This window comes from Fringilla coelebs (genome assembly GCF_963513975.1).
Source record: "Fringilla coelebs genome assembly, chromosome: 6".
NCBI classification, from domain to species: domain Eukaryota; kingdom Metazoa; phylum Chordata; class Aves; order Passeriformes; family Fringillidae; genus Fringilla; species Fringilla coelebs.
Window position 1 is genome coordinate 28,798,243 of NC_140034.1, and position 21,272 is coordinate 28,819,514.

A 21,272-nucleotide genomic window follows, 5' to 3' on the forward strand; every position below is an offset into this window, starting at 1 on the left:
GACTTAATCTGTCCTTCAGTATCAGAGTATACTGTACGTTAATGAAAGATATACTACCTTGATTTTAAAATTTAAGTGAATAATATTTTATAACAGGTTGCCATGATTTAGAACTCCAGTGTTCTTATTTTCTTGAGAGTATAAATATGACAATTCTATTAAAGTTATCAGTAAAATTTTAATGCTAGTAATTTGGATTTTTTTTAAAAAAAAGCTTTATTCTTTATAATTTCTTCCATTATGCAAAATTTTACATGGTTCTTCTAGTCTTAGAATGTTGCCCGAGAACACTGGCACACAAAGTATTACATTGCAGATAGAAGAAAATTTAAAGTTGATCTGAAATAAATTAAAAAAAATTACTTTCATTTAGGAACTCTGAAAATGTTTCAGTCAAAAAGAAGATGTAGTTATCACTCCATCAATAAAGATTCCAGTAGTTGAAGCCTTGTAAAGCCACTCATGTCTGTATGAGCATGCAGCTCTCATTTCTCTGTTGGAATTTCTCTGTCTTGGGCTGCTTTATCAACGCTCACCCTGGGGAAGGGAGCTGAGAAAGAAAATTTCTGGTTGTACATTCAATGAAGAAAGACAGTAGGTAAAGCCTTTGCTGGCTACTTGAACTTCAGCACTTTCTGTCTTCTGGAAAGGAACGGGACACAGGGAGGCTGACTCTGGCCTGGCATCTCTTCTTGCTAGTGGAAATCACTGTCTGAATGTTCTTCCCTTTAACTTCAGCTTTTTCAGCTGCAGCAGATTTGAAGGCAAATCTATGTGCTTCCTTTTGAGCCTTCTCCAGTTTGTTTTTTTTGTCTCTCCTAATCCTTTGGACTTATCAGTAGATACCAGGGAGTTCTCTCCTCCAAGTAGGTCTGATAGATGTTTAATTGACAAATGTTTGTATCTTTTATATCTACACTGCATAGACAATCTCTGTGGATGTCAGCCATCTGCTGTTTCTATAAGTATCATTAAACAATAACCAACTGGTTCCTGTGCCCTTCTTCTTTCCAGAAACTGCTATGAGCATTTAGCCTCCATTTTCTCTCTATTAATTAGTGTCATACAAACTCTTTCAAACCAGATCATAACTCACAGGAACAAAAACATGTTTTCATCATGAGCCTGAGCTGTTTAGTCTTTGTAATCAGCATCCAAAGCTTTAAATTTCACCACTAAATTAATAGCAACTCTTATGAACAATGGAAAAGGCTGCTTAAATTGGTTTTATCACCTACTTCAGAAGTTATTGCAATTTTTTTATAGTCTAGTTGAATTTTTCTTCCGGCTCTCAGTTGTAGCAGTTAGCAGATGTTGTAGCAGCCTGTCAGGAAGCACATGGAAACAGAGATGGCCATTGCTGAACTGTGCATTTTATGGAAGGAAAGAGGACCTATCTTAAAGATAACAGTGCTTCAAGCAGGAGTTTGCACTGTTTGGCCTTCTGAGCCCCCTTCCTACCTGAATGATTCTTTGATTCTATGAAATGTTTAGGTCTTTTAAAACATAGAAAAGGATTTAGAATTTCCTCCTCCTAAATCAAGGAAGAAAACTTTAATGTATACATAAACTTTCATGTATAGAACTTCCAATTAAAGCTTTCACTGGAACCAGTTTCACTTCAGCTTTTTTTGATAGATAATTAATGTCATGAGTTAGACTTCCGTTTATTAATCATGGTCCCAGTTATTTTATTCAAAATCTACAAAAGTTATTGTTTGAACTCAGATCTGTTATTTCATGTTCCTCTATTAAAAACTACTGCTTTTACTCCAGAAATGTTGAGCAACAACAAAAAAGAAAACTTAATAATTTTTAAATAAAACCTTTTTCTTTCTAATGCCTATATAGAACCTGAGTTTAAGAATACACAGCTGAAAATATTGGCTTAAATGGAGGACAGGGTTGTTGGTTTGAGTTATGTGTTTTTCAGACTATAAAGGCTCAGTAGACTTCATAGGATCATGGAATGATTTTAGTTGGAAGGCAAATGAAAGATCATTAAGATCCAACCCCTGTGCCAGGAACCCTAGACCAGGATGCCTTATCCAACCTGGCTTTGAACAGTTCCAAGTATGGATCAGATTCTCTGGTCAACCTCTTCTAGTGCCACACCACCATAACAGTAAGGCTTCCTCCTAACATCTAATCTAGATCTACCTGTTCCACTTTAAAAGCCTCATCCCTTGTCCAGTCACTATGCTACCTGATAAAAAGTCTGTCCCAGTCTTTCCTAGAGGCCCCCTTTAAGTGATGAAAGTCTGCTCTAAGGTCTCCAAGAAGCTTTTTTGTCTCTAGAACAAACAATGCCAATTCTCTCAGCCTGTCTTCATGGGAGAGGTGCTGCAATCACTGATCATCTTTGTGGACCTGTTCTGGATCTTCTCCAGATGTCTTTCCTATCTTGAGAGCCCCAGAGGTGGATGCAGCACTGCAGGTGGAGTCTCACGAGAGCAGAGGGACAGAATCACTCCTCATCCTCCTAGACACACTTCTTCTGGTGCAGCCTGGGGTGCAGTTTGCTTTCTGGCCTGCACGTACACATTGCTGGATTGTATTCAGTTCTTAATCTGCCAATACACTCAGATTCTTCCTTCCTGAAGAAACTTTCATTGCTTTCTTAAATAGCCTATCCCTTCTGAGAAGCCTTTCTTTTCTTTATCATCCATTGAAGAAAAAAGTCTTTCGCCTAGAGGAGTCTTATTAGACTGTAGAATATGAGAAAATTAGAGTTTTCATTTAAACAAAAAATAAGTAGCTTCATAGATCACAGTGTTTTTTCAGTTTTTCTAGTTAAAAACTTCTCATGAACGTTTTTCACTTGTGAACAGAGGTGAAAAATCACACCAGTTATCATTCTGCAATGTATAGTAAGATATGCAGGGGTCTTCATAAGTTGCAAGAACCGAAAAAAGCTATTTAGTTGATCTGAAATAAAAAATAATGAATCCAGTGGCAAAAGTTTAGTATTCCACAAAAATCTGTGTAATTTATCCTGTCCCTCATATGCTTAATTCTGCTGGCAGATCACTAGTTTTATTTTCTATTTTATTTCAGCAGTGTTGAATGGAGTCTCAATATTTATGCAAAACTTTGTCTATGAATGCAATCAGCTTTGTAGCTGTTTATTAACTCTTCTGTGCTTCAAAAGTGGAATGAGGATAGAATATTTTGTTGGGGTATGAACTGCAGCATTCAACTTGACATAAATTTTCAGTAGTGTTTTTGTTCTTCAGAAAATTCTTAAGTTCTCTCATATCTTCTGATAGCTTTGCAGTTTTGGTGTATCTTTCTGTATCCCAAAGCATCCCAGAATGAAGAGGTAACCTTCTCTTCTAGAATGAATCTTAAACCCCTATTTTATAGGATTTCTCATGGCTGTGCCTAGTTACATACTTCGGTTTACTGTTATTTCTATGTAACAGCCCCAGATCTTGTAGTAGTTCTCTGTTACTGTGACAAGTTCTGATGAACGAGGGGGTCCTCATTCTTTTCTGTCCCTTTTTCTGTAATAGTCATTCTAAATTGTTCCTTTCATCCAGAGTTGCTCTGGTGATCCAAATGGAACCTGGTGGTTTGCTTCAAGCTTCTTATCCCTTCTTGTCTTTGACAAAACATGAGATAATCTTTCTTCACAATCATACTCAACCATACTTATTTCCCTTCTCAAAGTCAGGTTCCCAAGTGTTCATAAATACAGATGACTTACCTCTTAGTCTTTTGTATTTCCCTATGCCCTGTCTCTTCTCCTGCTCAAAAGCAAAACCAAATGCAAAGAGACTGAAATATAATCAAAATTTATTTTATTTGTTCTTTACAGAAATGATAAGGTAGGAAAAAAAATAGGTCACTGAAGCCATCCAAGTAGCCTCTTTACAGTCTGAATTGTAAGCAAATTACTAATTCTTCATTATTTCTTTATCCAAATTATATTTTTAAAATATGTTATATATTTATATAGTCATCTCCAAGATAAGAATCTTTTGGCAGAGTTACAGATTAAAGGAGATCACAGCAGATGTGAAGAAGGCTGTTTAGCAAAGCAGCAGTCTGTTATCTCTGATAGTGTTGAAGGTCTAGTAAGTCAGTCTTGTAGGTTGTGCAGAACAGTGGGACCTCGCAGTTCTCTCTGTTTCTCATTTTAACTGCAGAAGGTCTTAAACTTAATACATTTTTTTTCAAAGATATCACCTTCTCCTAAAGTGCATTAAAATATTGACTTAAGCAAATTAGTTTTATTACAGTAATTTAAGTGATTAAAAGCACCAATATTAATATATGCAGGATTGAAACTCAGTATTAGGTTAGTTGTAATAGTTATTTATTGCTGGTAATGTTATTACCATGATCTGCTTTGTTTGGCCAGCTTTGCAGTGAAAAACTAGAAAATGGTAAGCTGTAAATACAGTCTCACCTTCACATTTAAATGATGTTTTTTCTATGCTTTCATGTCTGTAAGCCTCTTTGAAATAATATTTCATTTTCTGCCTTTTATTTCTAGTCCTAAATATGTTAATATACTAGTAAGTACTGAGAGTTAATTGTCTCAGTACAGTTTTAATATTTATTATCCATGGTGTAAGTATTGAAATTTCTGTAGTGTAAATATGTATATAAGGGTGTCATGGTAATCAAAAGAGGACTCAGAGACCTTTTGAAACACCATGCAGATGGACTGTAAGTAATCTATATTGCCATGGTACAGCTATATCTTCACTCTATTAATCAAAAAATATCAAGAATAGAAGTGTGATGATTTGATCATATTTCTGCACACCTGTTAGTGTGCTGTGCTCCCTGAGAGAAGTCTCTCACAGTACAGTCAGTGCTTGAGCACAAAAGAGTAGTAGTATTTTCTTGGACTTTCAGGAGATGCTACAACTCAAATATGACTAAAACAGACTTTTATTTCTAAAATTAGGCTTCTTTTTAAGTACTTAAAATCTGTTTTCACAAATAGATGTTCTAGAAGGGTAAAGTTGGAACAAACATACTGTAGCCTGCAAGTCATTAATTGTCTCATAAGTAGTAGGAAAGGTAATAGTATTGAAAAAGCCAGAAGTTTAAATTCATCATGGCTTAGGTTATACTATTCAAGAAACACCTTAAAAACACTCTGCAAGTTTTAGAAGTGGTGTGTGGTAGAAATTCTAACTTTTTTTTTTCTATAATGTCAGTAGTCAACCTGCAATTTCAGGAAATCCTCAATTACCATATGGAAGTAACAGACTCAAAAATTGAAACTTGTAATGTAAATTCATCTTACAATTTCTAACCTGTTTATACATCTCGTTGTCAGAAACCTAACTACTAAATTTGAGTGCTTGCCTAATGCAAAAGATTTGCCAATTTAAAAGCAAAACCCCAAAACATTCTATGCTGCATAATAAGTCAGAATATTGAGTTCTATCCAACTTTCTTTAAGGAGCAATTTTGCTGAAAAGTTTCTTCAAAGCAATTGAGACTGTATAATACTTATCAGCTAGTGAAAATTCAATACAAACTCCAAATGCTTGTTTCTAGTGGGGACTTTTTAATGTTTGAAAAATCACTTTGTGTTATTTTGATATGGGAGAAATAAATAGGTGTATCTTCAGAATTACATGGAAGCTTGAAAATAGATTAATTCTTACAAAACACTGTCAATTATTTTATATATATATATATATATGTATGTGTGTGCATATACATATATATATAAAAGTAAAAGTAGTTATGTCAGTAAGCAGTGTAAGAAAGATCAAGCCTCAAATACAAACAACCTTATATACAAAGGAAAAAAGCACCAATAACACAAGACAAAAAATAATAATTTTCAGTATTTAGCCTTTTTTTTATAAAAGGTTTTTCTCATAATTGATTCTAGTTCCTTAATACAGTCTTTGCTTTTAAATTTATTAATCCCTTTTTTTTCCATTGTATTTTAAGCAGGTTTTTGCTAAAATAATAATGAAATGTTTCTACTTAGTAGATGTTATAGTTCAAGAGTCACCTGAAATGATTATCATCACTCCTTTTTTCATCACGGCCATATATTTCTGTGCTCTAGGAAGATTGATATGTATTGAAATCTGAGATCTTTCCAGTTTCTTAAATCATCTGTGGTATCAGTGATTGTCATTATCCAGTGTTGAAGTGTTCCCTATAAATCCACTAGTTAAGTTTGATAACGACTGTGTAGAACAAATTATTTTTCCTTTTAATAAGCAACCTAGCATACCAAAACAACATACAGTACTATATGTGCTAGTTAGCAGTGGTGTTGATAACACAAATTATCAGTTTTCTGAAATATTTTAGTCAAAATATATTAATCTTTTTTTTCTTTTGGGGATTTCAGGATGGAAGTTTTAATACTTAGCTATAATAAAGAAAACCTATTGGGACAATAAACAATTCTCCATTCTTTTTGGTTGGGATTTTTCTTTTGTTTGGTGTCCTTTTTTGTATTTTTTTCCTGCTTAGCCTTAAATGATAAAAATCAGTTCATTGCAATTTCAGACTTTGGTAAGAGAAATACTGCATCAACTCACTAAAATCAGAAGTATAATTCTATATCTGAACAAGCTTAGCCGTGTACCACTGTGGAACTGGACACATCTTTTGCTAAACAATTCTAGCCCCTCACAAATGGACCCCTCCTGATGGTCCCATGTTTGGTACATAAAGACATGGGAGAATCCTTTATAATTGCCTTGATTTTTACAACGTGGGGTGCCTGCTGACCAACAGCAGTTTGCCAAGCTGCATAATTTTTAAAAGGTCCTATACATGATAGTATTTTCTACATAACCATCGTGAAAGAGTCCCAGTTGATGCTTAAACTGTTTTTATTTGTTTTTATTGTTTTGCAATGAGTAACGAGTTGGAAGCACAAAATAGGGATCTGTTTCTTAAGGTTTTATTTTTCCTGTTTTGACTGCCTGTTTATGTACAAACTATGAAAAATGGATCTTCATACTGTTTAACATACATCTAAAATATTTGTGTGTGCATATGTACAAGCCCATATTTTGCTAATACACAACTTTATGCATTCACAGTGTCCCAGCTTTCTCATATGCATTAAGAGTTTTAGTGCAAAAGTATGTATACCTATTTTATGAGGGACTGTCAATGATTGTAAGTAACAGAACTGCTGAAAGTGTGAAATTTTGCTTTATTTATTTCTAAATAGTTTTGGTTAGTAACTATATGAGCATATGATAAATTTCATTGTATAGCACTTTAACATTTATTTCTTGACATAAAAATAGTGTAATTTTTGATATAATATTTATATATTGCAAAGATGTCACAAACATGCTTTGAATAAGTATTGTATGTTATGTTTTGAAAATTGGAATTTTACTTTTTTACTACATTTATAAAAAGAATAGAAGAGTTTTTTCTGTCACAATCTAATACTTTTAAAGGAGAAATGTGTATATAAAATTTTTAAACAGAGCAGTGCTTTTTCAATATGTTCAAGAATTAATGTTAAGCATATGTATATTTATTTAGAAAAGATGATCAATAAATATGACTATTAATTCTTTTTTGTGTTTATTTTGAACACAGAACTATAATAAGCTGTTGACCTTTGCTCAACTAAATGATCGTTTTTAACAGTAATCATAAATATTTTGTAGTTATTTGTTATGAAGGTATTAGTTGCATGTTCATCCATCATGAGATTGATGCTTACATTTTTTCGCCTGCTTCTAGATTAAAAAAGATCAATGAATATTTTAGCAGTTAGAATATTGCCAGAAACTCGGTAGCTTCAGCGTAACTGTTGTAAGGTATGGAACACAGTTTGCTGGCTATAAGTCCTTACTGTAGAATGGTGCTTTAGAAAGTGCCGGAGTAAATGTCTCTGAACTTCTTTCAGACATTGGCCCTGTTTGTTCATAGGCTGATAACTGTTTCTAGCGTGCTCATTGAACTTGCTGGAATTTTTGTTTACTTATAGTCTTCATTTTCCCCAAGAGGAGGAGAGAGGAAAGAATATATTCCTCATGTGGTCGGCATATTTTTGAGTATTTATGTGAGTTCACCATCTTGATTTCAAGTCATGAATTTGTTTTTTACATGCATAAGCATGCATATTTACATGCATTATTTATCCGATTGACTTTAAATTCCATTAAGTTCCAATGAGTAGGAGAAAGATTTTTGTCTTAGGCATTTTTTATTTCTTTTAATTTTCTAGTTATGTTATTTTGTTGGTTTATTTATTTTTTTAACTGTTCAGTCTAAGGCTTGTAAAGGTTGATTTGCTCCTGAACTGCTTTGTTCCCAGACATTGCCATCTTCCCCAACTACCACCAAGTCCTCTCCATCTGATCCCATGACCACCTCCAGAGCCAATCAGGTACAGTATCATCCTACCATCTACACCATACTTTTCACGGGTGACAAGCTTGCAAACTGGAGAAAAAGATATGGTGGGTTAAGGATTTATTCGTTCATTCACATATATACACCCATAACCATAGATATCTAACTCTTGTTAGAAATTGGTAAAGTAAATGGAAAATATTTTGCTTTATTTAATTTATTTTGGTGGGCTTCGTTAAGATCTCAGATGAAAACAAAGAAATAGTTGGGTTGTTTTTTTGGTTTTTTTTTTCCATTTGATTAATTGCAAGGATACAAAACTGATGTGTTTGTAGACAGAGTAACTCTTGGTTTATATATGTTTGTGTATATATGCACACACGTATTTACTTCCTGGATTAGTTTTAAATTATAATAGAATTACCCCTAAACCCATGCTTAAATAGCTGGAATTCAACCCAGCGATGGCAAACAGACTTCTTTATTGCAGAATTTTGAAACGTGTTTGTGGAGAGTAACATAGGGGCATTATTTAAATATAAAAGTATTTTAAATGAAAATTTATTGATGAAGAATGAAGTAAAATTAAATCTTTCTAAAAACATGCTAAACACATTTAAGTAAGTTTAATTCATATCATATTTTTAAATGCATAAACTGTCCTTCTAGCAGCGTGTTAATTCTACTCATCTATTTTTATTTTAACTGGAAAAGTCCATGTCCAGTTGGTTGTGTTCACAAATTATCATATTATCTTCATCTTCCCTATAAATTTTGGAAAAAATTGCTACATACCATGCTTTTTAGAACTTATTCATGCTTTAAAAATACCTTATTTATTTTTGATGTACTGTTAATGTACTTTGTGTTCGAATAATGTAAGTATTTAGTATATGCTAAGAGTTCCCACAGTCTGTTTCAGTTAGCTGAATGTTGCTATCAGATCTTGCATAAATAACATCAAATATGAGAAAAGTTTACTTCACAAGCTAATTTCTCCTGAAAGTTAACACTGTTGTTAATTACTGATTCTCTGATATTTTTTGAACTGCTTAGACCTTGCTGGTGTATGAACAAACAATTTCACATGAACGGAAGCGTATTAAAGCACTATACCTTTGATCAACACATGACATTTATTGAAGGGGGTGTCAAATACAGAAAGCAATGGAATTTAGAAAGAAATTGTATAGCTAGAGCAACTACTAAGAAAAATATAGGTTGTGATATCCTTGACTTCAACTTGAAAGCCTTCTTCATCAGCCTGCTTCCATTCCAGCAACAGTTACTTGGCTTCATCATCATTAAATGACAAAGATGAAATCTTTGCCAACACCTAGGGGTGTTTTATGAGCTCTGTTCAGCTTTTATTCTCTCTCTCTTAATTTTAGTATTTTGTTGATTTTAATTAGTTGTTTTTGAAAATGAGTGCAGAGATTGTTATTTAAAGGGTTCTTACTGTTTTTCTTTCCTTTCACACTTTTTTTTTTTTTTATTATAAGTATATCCTGATGATCATTATTTAGAGAAGAAGGAAGAAGAGCTTTTATTTACAGGATATACAATTTGAGCATGTTAATTAGCATAAGAGAAGCACCTACTTTGCATCTGTTCTATGAATTTTATGTTATCAGAATTATAGTGTAGTGTATAAACTTTCAATGACCTTTAACAGCTAAAAATACTTATGTTTATAGAGAGTTGTTCTATGAGAATATTGTCAAGTAATATAGCTAAATTCGCAAGCTAAGTACCATGTATGCTTTGTGTCCTGTCTATATCCCAAATCACCTATTTTAATGCATTTTATTCATAACCTGTGTTCAATTCAGTTTTCATACGAGTAATCAAGACCTTTTTTTTGAACAGCATCAGAATTGTATATATGAAGAAGAGTAATGAGTTCCCTAATTGACTTTTGGAACTGCTTTTATTATTAACTATAGTAACTTGTACAGGTTTATGGTTATTTTATCCCTTCTCGTATTTTCTAGTGATTTCTAGCCATTCCAGCAGGAAGCACAGAGCACATGATAAGGCAATTAAGGCCTTTCTGTTCATTCTGGTGATAAGTGACGTCACTGGCCATTGTTCCCAGGCTGTAGTGGCGATTAGCATTCAGCACCAGGGTATCCACAAGTATCTGCACTGCGGCTGTCACATGAAATAGGTTCCAACACAATCGTCTCAAACCTGTCGGCAGCCACATGAACACCCAACAGGAGGGTATCAGAGAACAGCAGTGAATGTTTGTTTTGATCTGTGGCTGTGTAAGATGGCTCTCAATAGAAAATAACCATTCAGCTACGGGTTTTCTCACAAGATGGTGTATTAGGTAACACGAGAGAGCTTAGTTAACTGGATGGATGTCAGGAAAGTCAGTGTTAAGGTGTAAGATGAATTCACAGCACACTCTGTTGTGTGGATAAGGTAGCATATTAGGCTTAAGATCATTCAATTTTATGTAATGTTTTAATCATGAGAAGATGAAATTTTATATTAGAGATTAGAAAGGTGATTAAGCAAACTTTAAACAATACTTCATGCTGGGTTGCTGTTGAAGTGAGATTTTTAAGCTGGGTTGGAGAACTCCCCAATAAGTCATTGCAGTTAGAGAATTGTCAGGTCTGTGCTTTGATGAGAACAGCTGATGTGAGCCTTGTGCTGTACAAGCATGTCAGTTGTGTTCCCCTGACAGAGCCTGAACAATTTCTAGACACGCTTTTTAATACAAGAAGAAAATAGCTCTGCCAACAGAGGTCAGAGGAAGCTAGGCAGGAAATCTGGCTTGTATTAGATCTTCCTTTTAATGACTCACTTTGCCTCCATTCAGATGAGGTCATAACTCCTTTGTATGGCAGTTTCAGCTTTTGATGAATTGTTTTTGGAAAAATCCAGTGTTCGTGAACTACTTGTTTTATGATTCTCAAGGAGAGGATAGTCTCTAAAAATGCCTTATCTAGTGGAAGAAAAGTTTCTTTATAACTGTCATGTTTTGCATTATACTGAGTTGCCTTGGGTGCAACAGAAACCTCTTCACTGGAAGTGTTTTTCTCTGTTGTTCTTTGTTCCTGGAAGTTATACATCTGTCAATATTATTCTTGTAAATGTATTTTTTCAGTGGAACTTCCTTGGACCTTTATTCACATTAAAAATCCATACACTGCAAACTTCCCAAGGAAGAAAGAACCAAAGAGACAATAGAATTAGAGGCAGTAGAATTTCCAATAACTTTTTTTTCTCCCTCCTGTCTGCCTATTGCTGAAACTAACTCAATCTTTCTATACTTTTAGACTAAAAGCTTCTGTGTTACACCCTCACAAGCTTGGTCAGCTTTGTTTATAGCCAAACACTGATAGACATATAGCTACAGCGGTGAAACTGTTCTGCTGATGCCTCTGGAGCTGGCAGAATATAGCTTTACTTTTATTTACAAGGAGGAGGAGATCAATTTGACTTCTCCAAAGTACACTTCAAGAGGTAATTTCATCTCTAAAGTGATAAATAATGCACTAAGCATCATATAGAACATGCTTGATTTTCCTCTGTAGAACCCAGTAAAGGTACAAGTTTTAATTATTATTTTAACAGTTGACTTTAGATAGACTAGTGTTTCTATAATTAAACCGTTTACATATTTTTATTCATTTACAAGATTATTTTTTCTTTTTATCTGCCTGCTTTACTGATGTTACTGTAATGTTAGAAGGAGAAACACATAAAACTAAGCTTTTATTTCTTGTTTGTCTATTTGATGTATACCTGTAAAGGACACTTGCATGTCTCCTTCTCCAGTCTTCCCTTTCTCCATGAAATTGGTACCACTGCTGACCTTTGCTGCTGGCTTAAGAGAATAAAAGGGCCAAAACACACATTCACACTCATTAGTGAGTCAGGAGAATAATGGATAGGAGTCCTTTTTCCTTGCCTTACAATTTAGATAGGCTTAAGCTTAGCAATAAAATAGGATTTATCATAGCAAACTTTGAGTCATTAATTTGCTATATAAACCTTTTATTTTTACTTTTTTAAAAGCACTATTTTTTCCCATGGCATTTGTATTTTTTACAATTATGCCTTCAATTTGGCTGCTTTGTTATTGCACCTGAAAATCTCATTTTATCAGTTAGTACAATGTAATATAAATTTTTTGGAGTGCAGATAGGTGTAGATTTTGTTCATTCAGTCCTCAGGTTTGCTTTTTTTGTTTGAACATTTCTATCTCATTTTGTTGCTGCAATATCTGTAATAAATAATACTTTTCAACCTTTTCACATGATGGGACTGAGCCAGTGTTCTTGGAACTGCCTGTACTCAGCAGGTACAGCCCAAGCATATGGCTATTAAAATCTTGGTATTTGGAATTTGTGCTTTTGTCTTATATTGCCTCTTTATTTTATGGAAAGTCTATAGCTTGCAACATGATATAATAGTACACATATAACTAGAGATTGAGAGATGAATTGATATTTTAATGATGGATGCACCCAATCTCCCTCTCTGACTTTAAAGAACCACCCTATTCCTGTTTGCAGAATTGCTTGCAGAAGTTTCATCTTTTCATTCCTCACAGAAAGGTAGACTCTGAAAATAAAGGCAGTCTGTAAAGCATGCTGACAGCTTTTAAAGGGCTGATGAACTCATGTTCGACATATAACTTCTTGTGGGAGGTGGAGGAAGAAATAGGAAAGAAACCTTTGTTTCAGTCTTCTGTTATCATTAGGACATGGATTTTTAAAATATGTATAATAACCAGCTTCAAATGTTTATTTTTTTATCAGTACTTTAATCTTAATGCACAAATACTGAGTTTTAATGATGATCCCAGGATACTCAATAGCCATCATAGGTCAGTGAGTTATTATCTCAATTTGCCTTTGAACTTTGATATGAGGCTTATTTAAAATATAGTGTCTTGGATATTTTAACTGTAATATTAATCTATTTTTGTTTCCCTGATTTTAATGTCAATTTTGGGGGTACTGTTGAGAAAATCTGTTTTCTTTGAGGTCTTCCACATGTTGACTAATGCTGGATGGATTACTTGATCTTTCCAAATCTCAGTCCTCTGTATTAAAATTCAAAGTCAATATAAAATTATTTACCATTCTTATAAAAGGTGCTATAGAATTAAAAATGTGTTATAAATTTAATTGGATTACTAAGAATATTTGCTATGGTAATTCTCTGAGATAACAGTTTGACCTTTTGTCAACCAATTTGATTCATCACTGATAAATATGACCATTTTATTCACATCCAGATGATGATGTCAGTGGTCTACAATACAAACCTAATATTCTGTCTGAAAGAGACTTTATCTAATAGGCAGTGTTCTATATGGACCATGAATAAAGTATTTAGTGAACCAGCTTGTTTTAGTTTAATAAGACAGAGTTCCTTTTTTGATTACAAGGTGCCTATGGCACGCTGTGGATGGCACATAATTAATAATGTTTGGGATGGTATATCCAGAAAAGGCTAGGAAGAATTACTGTCCTGTTCATGTGAGAGGATTCCAGTAGAGGTGCCAGTGGTTTAGAGGTAACCTTTCCTGCTTCTATACAGCTGGAATCCTTCATTTCATGTCTAAACTCTAAGCAGAATTAACCTACCCTCCGTGGACTAACTGCAGACTTTCTTCTGGTCTTCATGTTAATACATTATTTGTAATATATTTATTTTGTCCTTTAACCATTTTTCCCAATGTATTTATTTTGTCCTTTAACTATTTTTCCAGTATTTTGCAGTATCTGAGCTCAGTGCTTGGTTGCATTTTTTCCTTAGGATATATATTTAAATTATATAAAATGTTTAAACAATTTTTAAAAGTCTTATATGCAAAACAGTTTGAGGATTTTACTCTTCTTATTGTCTGTTTCAATTTTTCCCCTTAGGACAAGTATGTAGGTAATAATTTGGTTCATACTCATTTCCTTTTTTCTCTCCCACTGCACGACAATTATAGGGGTCACTCTTTACTGTTCCTGTCTTAAATGTAGCAGAAATGTCAGGAACTTTCCTGAGAAATGGGAAAGGATGTAGATTCTTACTGCTAAGTCTCTGAAAACTACTGGCATGTCATTCATAGGATGTCATAAATGACCTGCCAGTTTCAGTCCTGTAAGTAAAAATGTGATTCCATGTTCCTGTATCTTGTTTAAATTTTTTGCTTGATAATAATTAGAGTCACTTAGTTTCCTGTTTCATCCCACCTTCAAAAAGATATATGTTCTCAGTGTAGTGAACAGAATTGCTATTCCCTTCTATTAAAATGGATAAATATCTTAAATCAATATCTTCTAATGTTTTAAGCTCTACCTGGTTGTTAGATTTTCTGGTTGTTTTTCCCCCACAGATAAAAATCCAAAGGTAAAAAACAAAACTAAACAAAACACCCACATATAAAAGTAAAGCTTATAAAAAAAAAAGAGAAAGTCTGTGTTAATGAAGACCTAGATGATTTAGAAAACATAAAAATCTTAGTGTGACTTTATGAAGCCTGCTTTTGATTCGAATAATTTCTTTTAAAATCATTATTGCTTCAGTTAAGATGCTGAGATCATTACTGTTTAAAGTTCCCTCATGACTTTCATGGGATTTATTAATTTAAAAGTATTTAGTAGTGAACATGTAAAACAATAATGCTTTTTTGGATTGAATGCATTCTGTTTAGACTGGCAGGGTTATCATCATCTTGTCTTATTTAAGTTGTTTAAGAGTTCCAAAGTCCATCACCTAATTTAAGATGTTCTTTCATTTGTGAATATTTGTAGATATGATGTATAGGTTTTCACATTTTTCCACGTCCCCATACTAAGAAAAAGTCCCATCTGCTTAGGAAAAAGGATCATTAGACATAAAAATTTGAAGAGTACACATTTTTCTCTTTGTCAAAAGATGGTAAAGGCTTTCAAACATCCTTTGCCAAAGAGTGTTTAATTTCTCCATGTTCTGTGTTCCTTTTTAAGTACAATTCCTTTATCAATACAAAATTGAAATGAGTTGTGTGTTATAAATAATATCCATGTTCACATACCATCCCAAATAAGCTAGACTGAGAGCTGGCAACATATTACTCTGTGATCTAACCAAGGTTAGCTGAGACTTTGAGTTCTTAATACTCAGGTTTAGTATGGTAAATGTATTGTTTCATTCAAAACTGCTGTTGGGTGAAAAATCCACCCATATTCTCAGGTGCACAGGCAGAGTCACTGAGTGTCTTCTTCACTGTTTGAACAATCCAGAGAAAACAGAAGAGCAGAGCAATTTCCAGAATGCAAATCTGGATGACTGTATTGTTGTTTCTCTGTTGCTGTAATCAGTCACATAAAGGTTTTCAATTATTTGGATTTTAATTTAGTGGCTTTCAAGTAGTTCAGAATTTATATGATCAAGGGTTGTATGACAATGTGTAAAAAACCACTGAGCCTGTAGAGCTTACTGTTACACCAGGACAGATCCTTTAGAGCAGACTGTAAGGTAGAAAAGGCAATACCATGTTTTTCTGTCAGGTATTGAGTGAGGTATGATTAGGCCTGGCCCTAGAAGATCCTGCTTGTTGGTTAATTGAGTTTTTTGTGCTACCTGAAATATTTCCATTTTCACAAACTGTTTGTAGGTATAGTGTACACTTTGCTGGGCTAGGCTGACTGCTGGATGCATTGTCTGTCTTCTGCATGCTTTGAGAACTCATCAGATAGTGAGAAGTCATAGATAGATGTGGGACAAACCCACCAATTACAGTAGGTCTCTGCCTACTGATTTGAGTGAAAAAAGAGTGTTTTTTGCATGCAAATCATGGAAGCAGGTTGGTGTATTGCACTTTAGAGAATAAGATGTAGAGAAGGTTTTTCCTTTTCCAGAGGTTAGCTGCCGCTGTTGGGACCTTTGTCTGAAGCATTGCACCCTAGATTTCAGATAGTCTATATCAAAACAATATGTAACTGCATATTATTCAGTAGTATTATCCCCTAGTTTTGGATTTGTGGATATGTACACTTTTATTGATTTTGGGTTTGGTTTTGGATGTTTGGGTTGGGTTGGTTAGTTGGTTTTTTTTTTCCCTGAAAGCAAATTAGACGTCCTGCAAGTAATAGCAGACATTAAGAGGCATGGTTTGCAAATAGTGGATCAACTGGTCTATTGTCCCTCTAAGTCTAAGGGTTCACTGGTCTGTGACCTGCCACTGATTTACATTTGAATCTTTGCAGCCTTGAAGAATATTAGTCTGGGGGTACAGAGGGTCTGCTGCCTGTTTCATCTTCTGTTTTCCCCTGCTTCTCAAATGGCACCTCAGTGAATGCAGCCTTAGAGATCAAAGACTATTTTTTCCCCCCCTTACATTATCAAACAATAATACACTTCTACATGATAAATTACTCATTCAAGTGAACTCCAAATCACATAATACCTGTGATTTGGCTGGGGTTATAAAAATATGGTTGAGATTTTTATTTCTTTAAAACTTCTGGAAGCCTGCAAATCCACTGCAGTGTAAATGCTTCTTTCATATTTTTAAGTAGCATAGTACATGAACTCAGTGCTTCTCAGCTTCTTATGATTATCTTTATTGTCCACTTAACAAACTTATAAATGCAGTGAGAATTGATTGACTTTATTCTCTTAGTAGTAATTGTAGTAATCGTGATAATAAATTAACAGCTGCCCCCTACCCATGAGATACTGAAATGCAGTCTCCATGTGGGCTCTTTTAAAGTGTTGCAGTTAGGGAATTAAACTGGTTTATGAAATAGATTAGACTGTGATTAATGGCATTTTATAGTAAAAAGTACTGAACCAAAATACAATACCTTAAAATTCGCAGACCTGTACACTTGTATAATTAAGTGATGCAGAAGAAAAGAGAAATGAAGTGAAAAGATAATTATTTCCTTGCAGAAAATTTGTTCATAAGAATAAATTTTAAATGTTTAATAAAACTAGAGCCAGTATTATCACATCATTTTACGAACAGAAGGAAATAACAGTTGTTTGTTAAAAACATTTCACAGGCTGTATTTAACTTGTATGCCAGCAATTAAGAGGCTTTTTTAATAGAAATTTCTGCTTTAATTATGTCATAAGCAATTAGATAATAAATGATACACATTACATTACCAGAAAAGACTGATTGGGTGTCCACAATGTGTTTGTGTACTCTGATGGTTGTCTTTACTGCATCCAATTTCAAAGTAAACTGCAAGTTATGCCTGCCTGATATTAATAGGAACTCAGGTGAATCAGGGTAAGAAAAGGAGACTGCAGCTTTGATAGGATGAAATTTATCTTTTAAAAATTGAATTTAAGTGCTATTAGAATAATTAATAATGCATTTATGCATTTATTATACACATGCAAACGATTACATTGAGTATTTGTTAAACAGAAAAAAGGGAAAAATGTATTGTGAAATCAAGAAGGGTGTGTAAATCTATTGATTTCCTCACCTCCATCTCATTTTTGAGACAGTTCTTTCATTTTTTTATTTTTTCTTTTCACATTTTTCAGTATCTTTTCTCTAAAAATAAATTGTCAGCTGCTCAAGCAGAAGAATATGTATATATTGTGCATAGTAGTTGAGATCAGGGCAAGACTTAGATGCAAATTATTTTTCATTGTGTCTTTAACAAGTGATATTTAAATCAAATTTACTCAGATGCTGCCTTCAAATTTACTCTGTGTAAAGTATTTTTCCATGTTAATGCACACATAGTATTACACATTTGTAAAATGGGTATAAAAACATGTAATATACATGTGTAAATATAGCCATATTTGTGCCCCACAGCCTTAGTTTGCATGAGGAGTAATTTTTTTTTTCCCACATGAACATTTGTGTGAGATGTCATCGCAAAATTATTAATAGGTGCCAGTTATCTATATTCAAGTACTGCCTATGCCTTAGTGCTTGTCTATAGATAGTTTGCCTTAATGAATTTTTTCTTCCATTGTATGAGAAATATAACCCAGAGCACAGATGCAGGGAAACAAAATGGTTTGCAAATACATGGTTTAAGAAGAAATATAAGCAGTTTTCCTACTGAGCTGTGTATGTAGGCTCTAAATCCAGGATCTTCCTGCTTAATGAGGACAATGCAATTGTACCTTCACCTGTCTCTTGTAGTTATAGGGATTTTTTATGAGCTAAGTTAACTTTGATAACTGACCTAAGTTATCTTGGTTAAACACATGTAACTACAAGTTTACAAGAGTTAACCAAGAAGTAGATAGACATATAAACTAAAGATATGAATCTACTGGGATAAATGTTAAATTCTAAGCCAGCCAACCACAGCTAAGTTGCATTTAATGATATATTTCCTGAGACCTACAGCTTGGTTTTATCTTATTCTGTTGTCTGATCCTTCTTAGAGACGTAATGTCAGGCTCTGAGAAGAAGGTTTTGAATTGAATTGTCAGAAGACTCTTTTAGCATTAGAGAGCCATGGAGTCCTGTAGCATTGCTTATTAAGTTTGGAGACATCACAGGATCTCAAAATCAATTAGGTTGGAAAAGACTTCTGTCATCATCAAGTCCAGCCAGTGATGTAACACCACCTTGCCAACCAGACCTTGACACTAAGCACCACCTCCAGTCATTTCTTGAGCACCTCCAGGGATGGTGACTGCGCCGCCTCCTTGGAGTGTTCATTCTAATGCTTAATTACCTTTTCTGTGAAGAAATTCCTTCACATGTCCAGCCTGAACTTCCCCTGGCAAAGCTTGAGGCCATTTCCTCTTGTCCTGTCCTCAGCTGCCTGGGAGAAGAGGCTGAACTCCCACCTCACTATCACCCTCTTTCAGGAGCTGTAGGGAGCAGTAGGGTCTCCCCTGATCCTCCTCTTCTCTTGGCACCCTCAGCTGCTCCACACAGGACTCACTCTCCAGACACTTGACCAACTTTGTTGCCCTCCTCTGCACACGCTCTTTTTTAAAGTGAGGGCCCCAGAACTGAGCACAATACTTTTGTGTTGCCACCTATCCATCCACCCATTAGGGAAACCACACAAAGAAAACTATGTCCTTTTTTTAATCACAATTTCTAATCATTATTATTTTTCATGACCTAGAGAGACATGGTTATATAAATGTTTTCTGTTTAACTGTCCTCCCTTTCTCATTTGAAAACAATTTTCAAACAACATCTATCAGATGAGAATTTCATTGAGTAATTCTTGCTACACAAAATCCTATTTTATTAGTTAAGGACTAGTTAATACAGAAATGATCAAGCTTCTGCTGCTGGGTATCTAAAGCAAAGCCAGGGGTTTAAAGTAACCATAACCTTTGGTGCTGTTAATTTGTTACTTCATCTAGATTTTGCAAAGGTGCATTTTGCAAAGCCAGATTTCCCTGTCCATCATCTTTATTCCACCATATTTATTTTACATATATTGGTTGATGATAGAATAAGTTTTATCTTTCATTTTACCATAATTTTGTGATCTTGGATTAAAAGTGCATGTGCAAAACTGGTGCCAAGTTATGCCAAGATGAACCATTAAAAATGCCCTGTTCAGTCTTTTCTTACCTGTATATATGTAACTAAATATAGACTGGATATGGAAGATACTTCTCAGACTAACTTTATATTATTTAGATTACATAATATTGTAAAGAGCAGAAATCTGGTTTCCAAGAAAGGTTGGAGAGTCCCTTGAAATAATTTTGTAACAGAGTGTGGGTTTTATTCCTAGATTTCCAAACAAGAACATCTTTCATTTGTTCTGTGCATCAGACTGATTTTTGACATGATTACAGCTGGGAGATTCCAAGACATGATGGACATGGGAGGAAGTGAGGGCTCCACTCACTGTGTCTGCAGAGAGTACAAATATGTACATGTCTCTGTGCATGGTTTGTTTTTTTTCTTATTGGTTTTAAAATAAGCTGAATTGCAAAAAATATGATTTAAAGAGGCACTTGTGAATGAGTAGCTTCTGTACTCTCTGCATAAGCTGAAACTCTTCACTAGATACTCAGTGCAAGAGGACTGCTCCTACTTACAAGTAAATCAATTATTAGATATTCTTATATAGCAGTATATATTTATAGCACAGTACTGTGTGTGCATATAAAAGTATCTATAGTAGTGATAATTATTCAAATATTTGCTAAATTTATTTACTTTCTTGTAAGTTTTTCTATTAAATCTGTGGAAATGGTGAAAAGGTCTTTTGTTGTTTTGCTTCACGGTGGTTTTTTTGGCTGTTTTTAATTGTTGTGTTTAGTTAGATAGCATGTTTACAACATTCCTTCTTTTAGAAGCTATTTGGCTCTACCATCTTATGTGTTTATATCTAAAGCAAAATGGATGTTTTCAGAAAAATACTCATAATAAAAATTGTATTTATACAGGTTTTAGGAAAACATTTGGTCATTAGCTTTGTGCCATTTTTCCTTTTTAATTCTTTTTTTAGTGAAAAACACCATGAAGCTATACAGAACTGTCTGTAGGGGAAAACAAGAATAAATGTGCCCTGATTTTCATGGACCTGAGACATTAATAGCGGTACCACAAGGGTTTTAATTCATGTGTGTCTCCCCTTCCTTTCTAGGAAGAACAGAGTAATTACCCCAGAATTTTAATTACAAATCGTGTAGGAGGGGATGTTAGGGTTTAGTATCATTATTTTATTTTATGGTCATGAAAACTCAAAGGTGTTCATTTAGGCAAAACACATTCAGTTAGTTACACTTTCTTTTACCTCCTTATTTAAAAATCTATCATTTTTTCAATTCCACAGATTCTCACTTAAAACTTTTAATTTTCAGAACATCAGAATATGATAACTGTGATAGCAAAATTGAGGACTCTTTGTGAGCATGAAAATATTAAATATGGAGATAGTGTGTTTTAAGAAAGGGACTAAACACTGTCATATTTTCTGAGCACTTTACCCGCTTCCTTTGAGAATCACAAATCTGTTGATATGAGCAACCATAAA

At 34.0% G+C, this 21,272-nt stretch overlaps 1 protein-coding gene across 3 annotated transcripts in view; it reads left to right on the top strand.

Annotated features, from left to right (window-relative positions):
• Positions 1-21,272, top strand: part of NOVA1 (NOVA alternative splicing regulator 1) — a 141,157-nt gene that overhangs the window by 106,950 nt on the left and 12,935 nt on the right. For all 3 annotated transcript variants that reach the window (XM_084208460.1, XM_084208461.1, XM_084208462.1), the window contains one exon: positions 8,285-8,356. In XM_084208460.1, the coding sequence (XP_084064586.1) occupies positions 8,285-8,356 (72 nt within the window). The remainder of the gene's footprint in view (positions 1-8,284; positions 8,357-21,272) is intronic.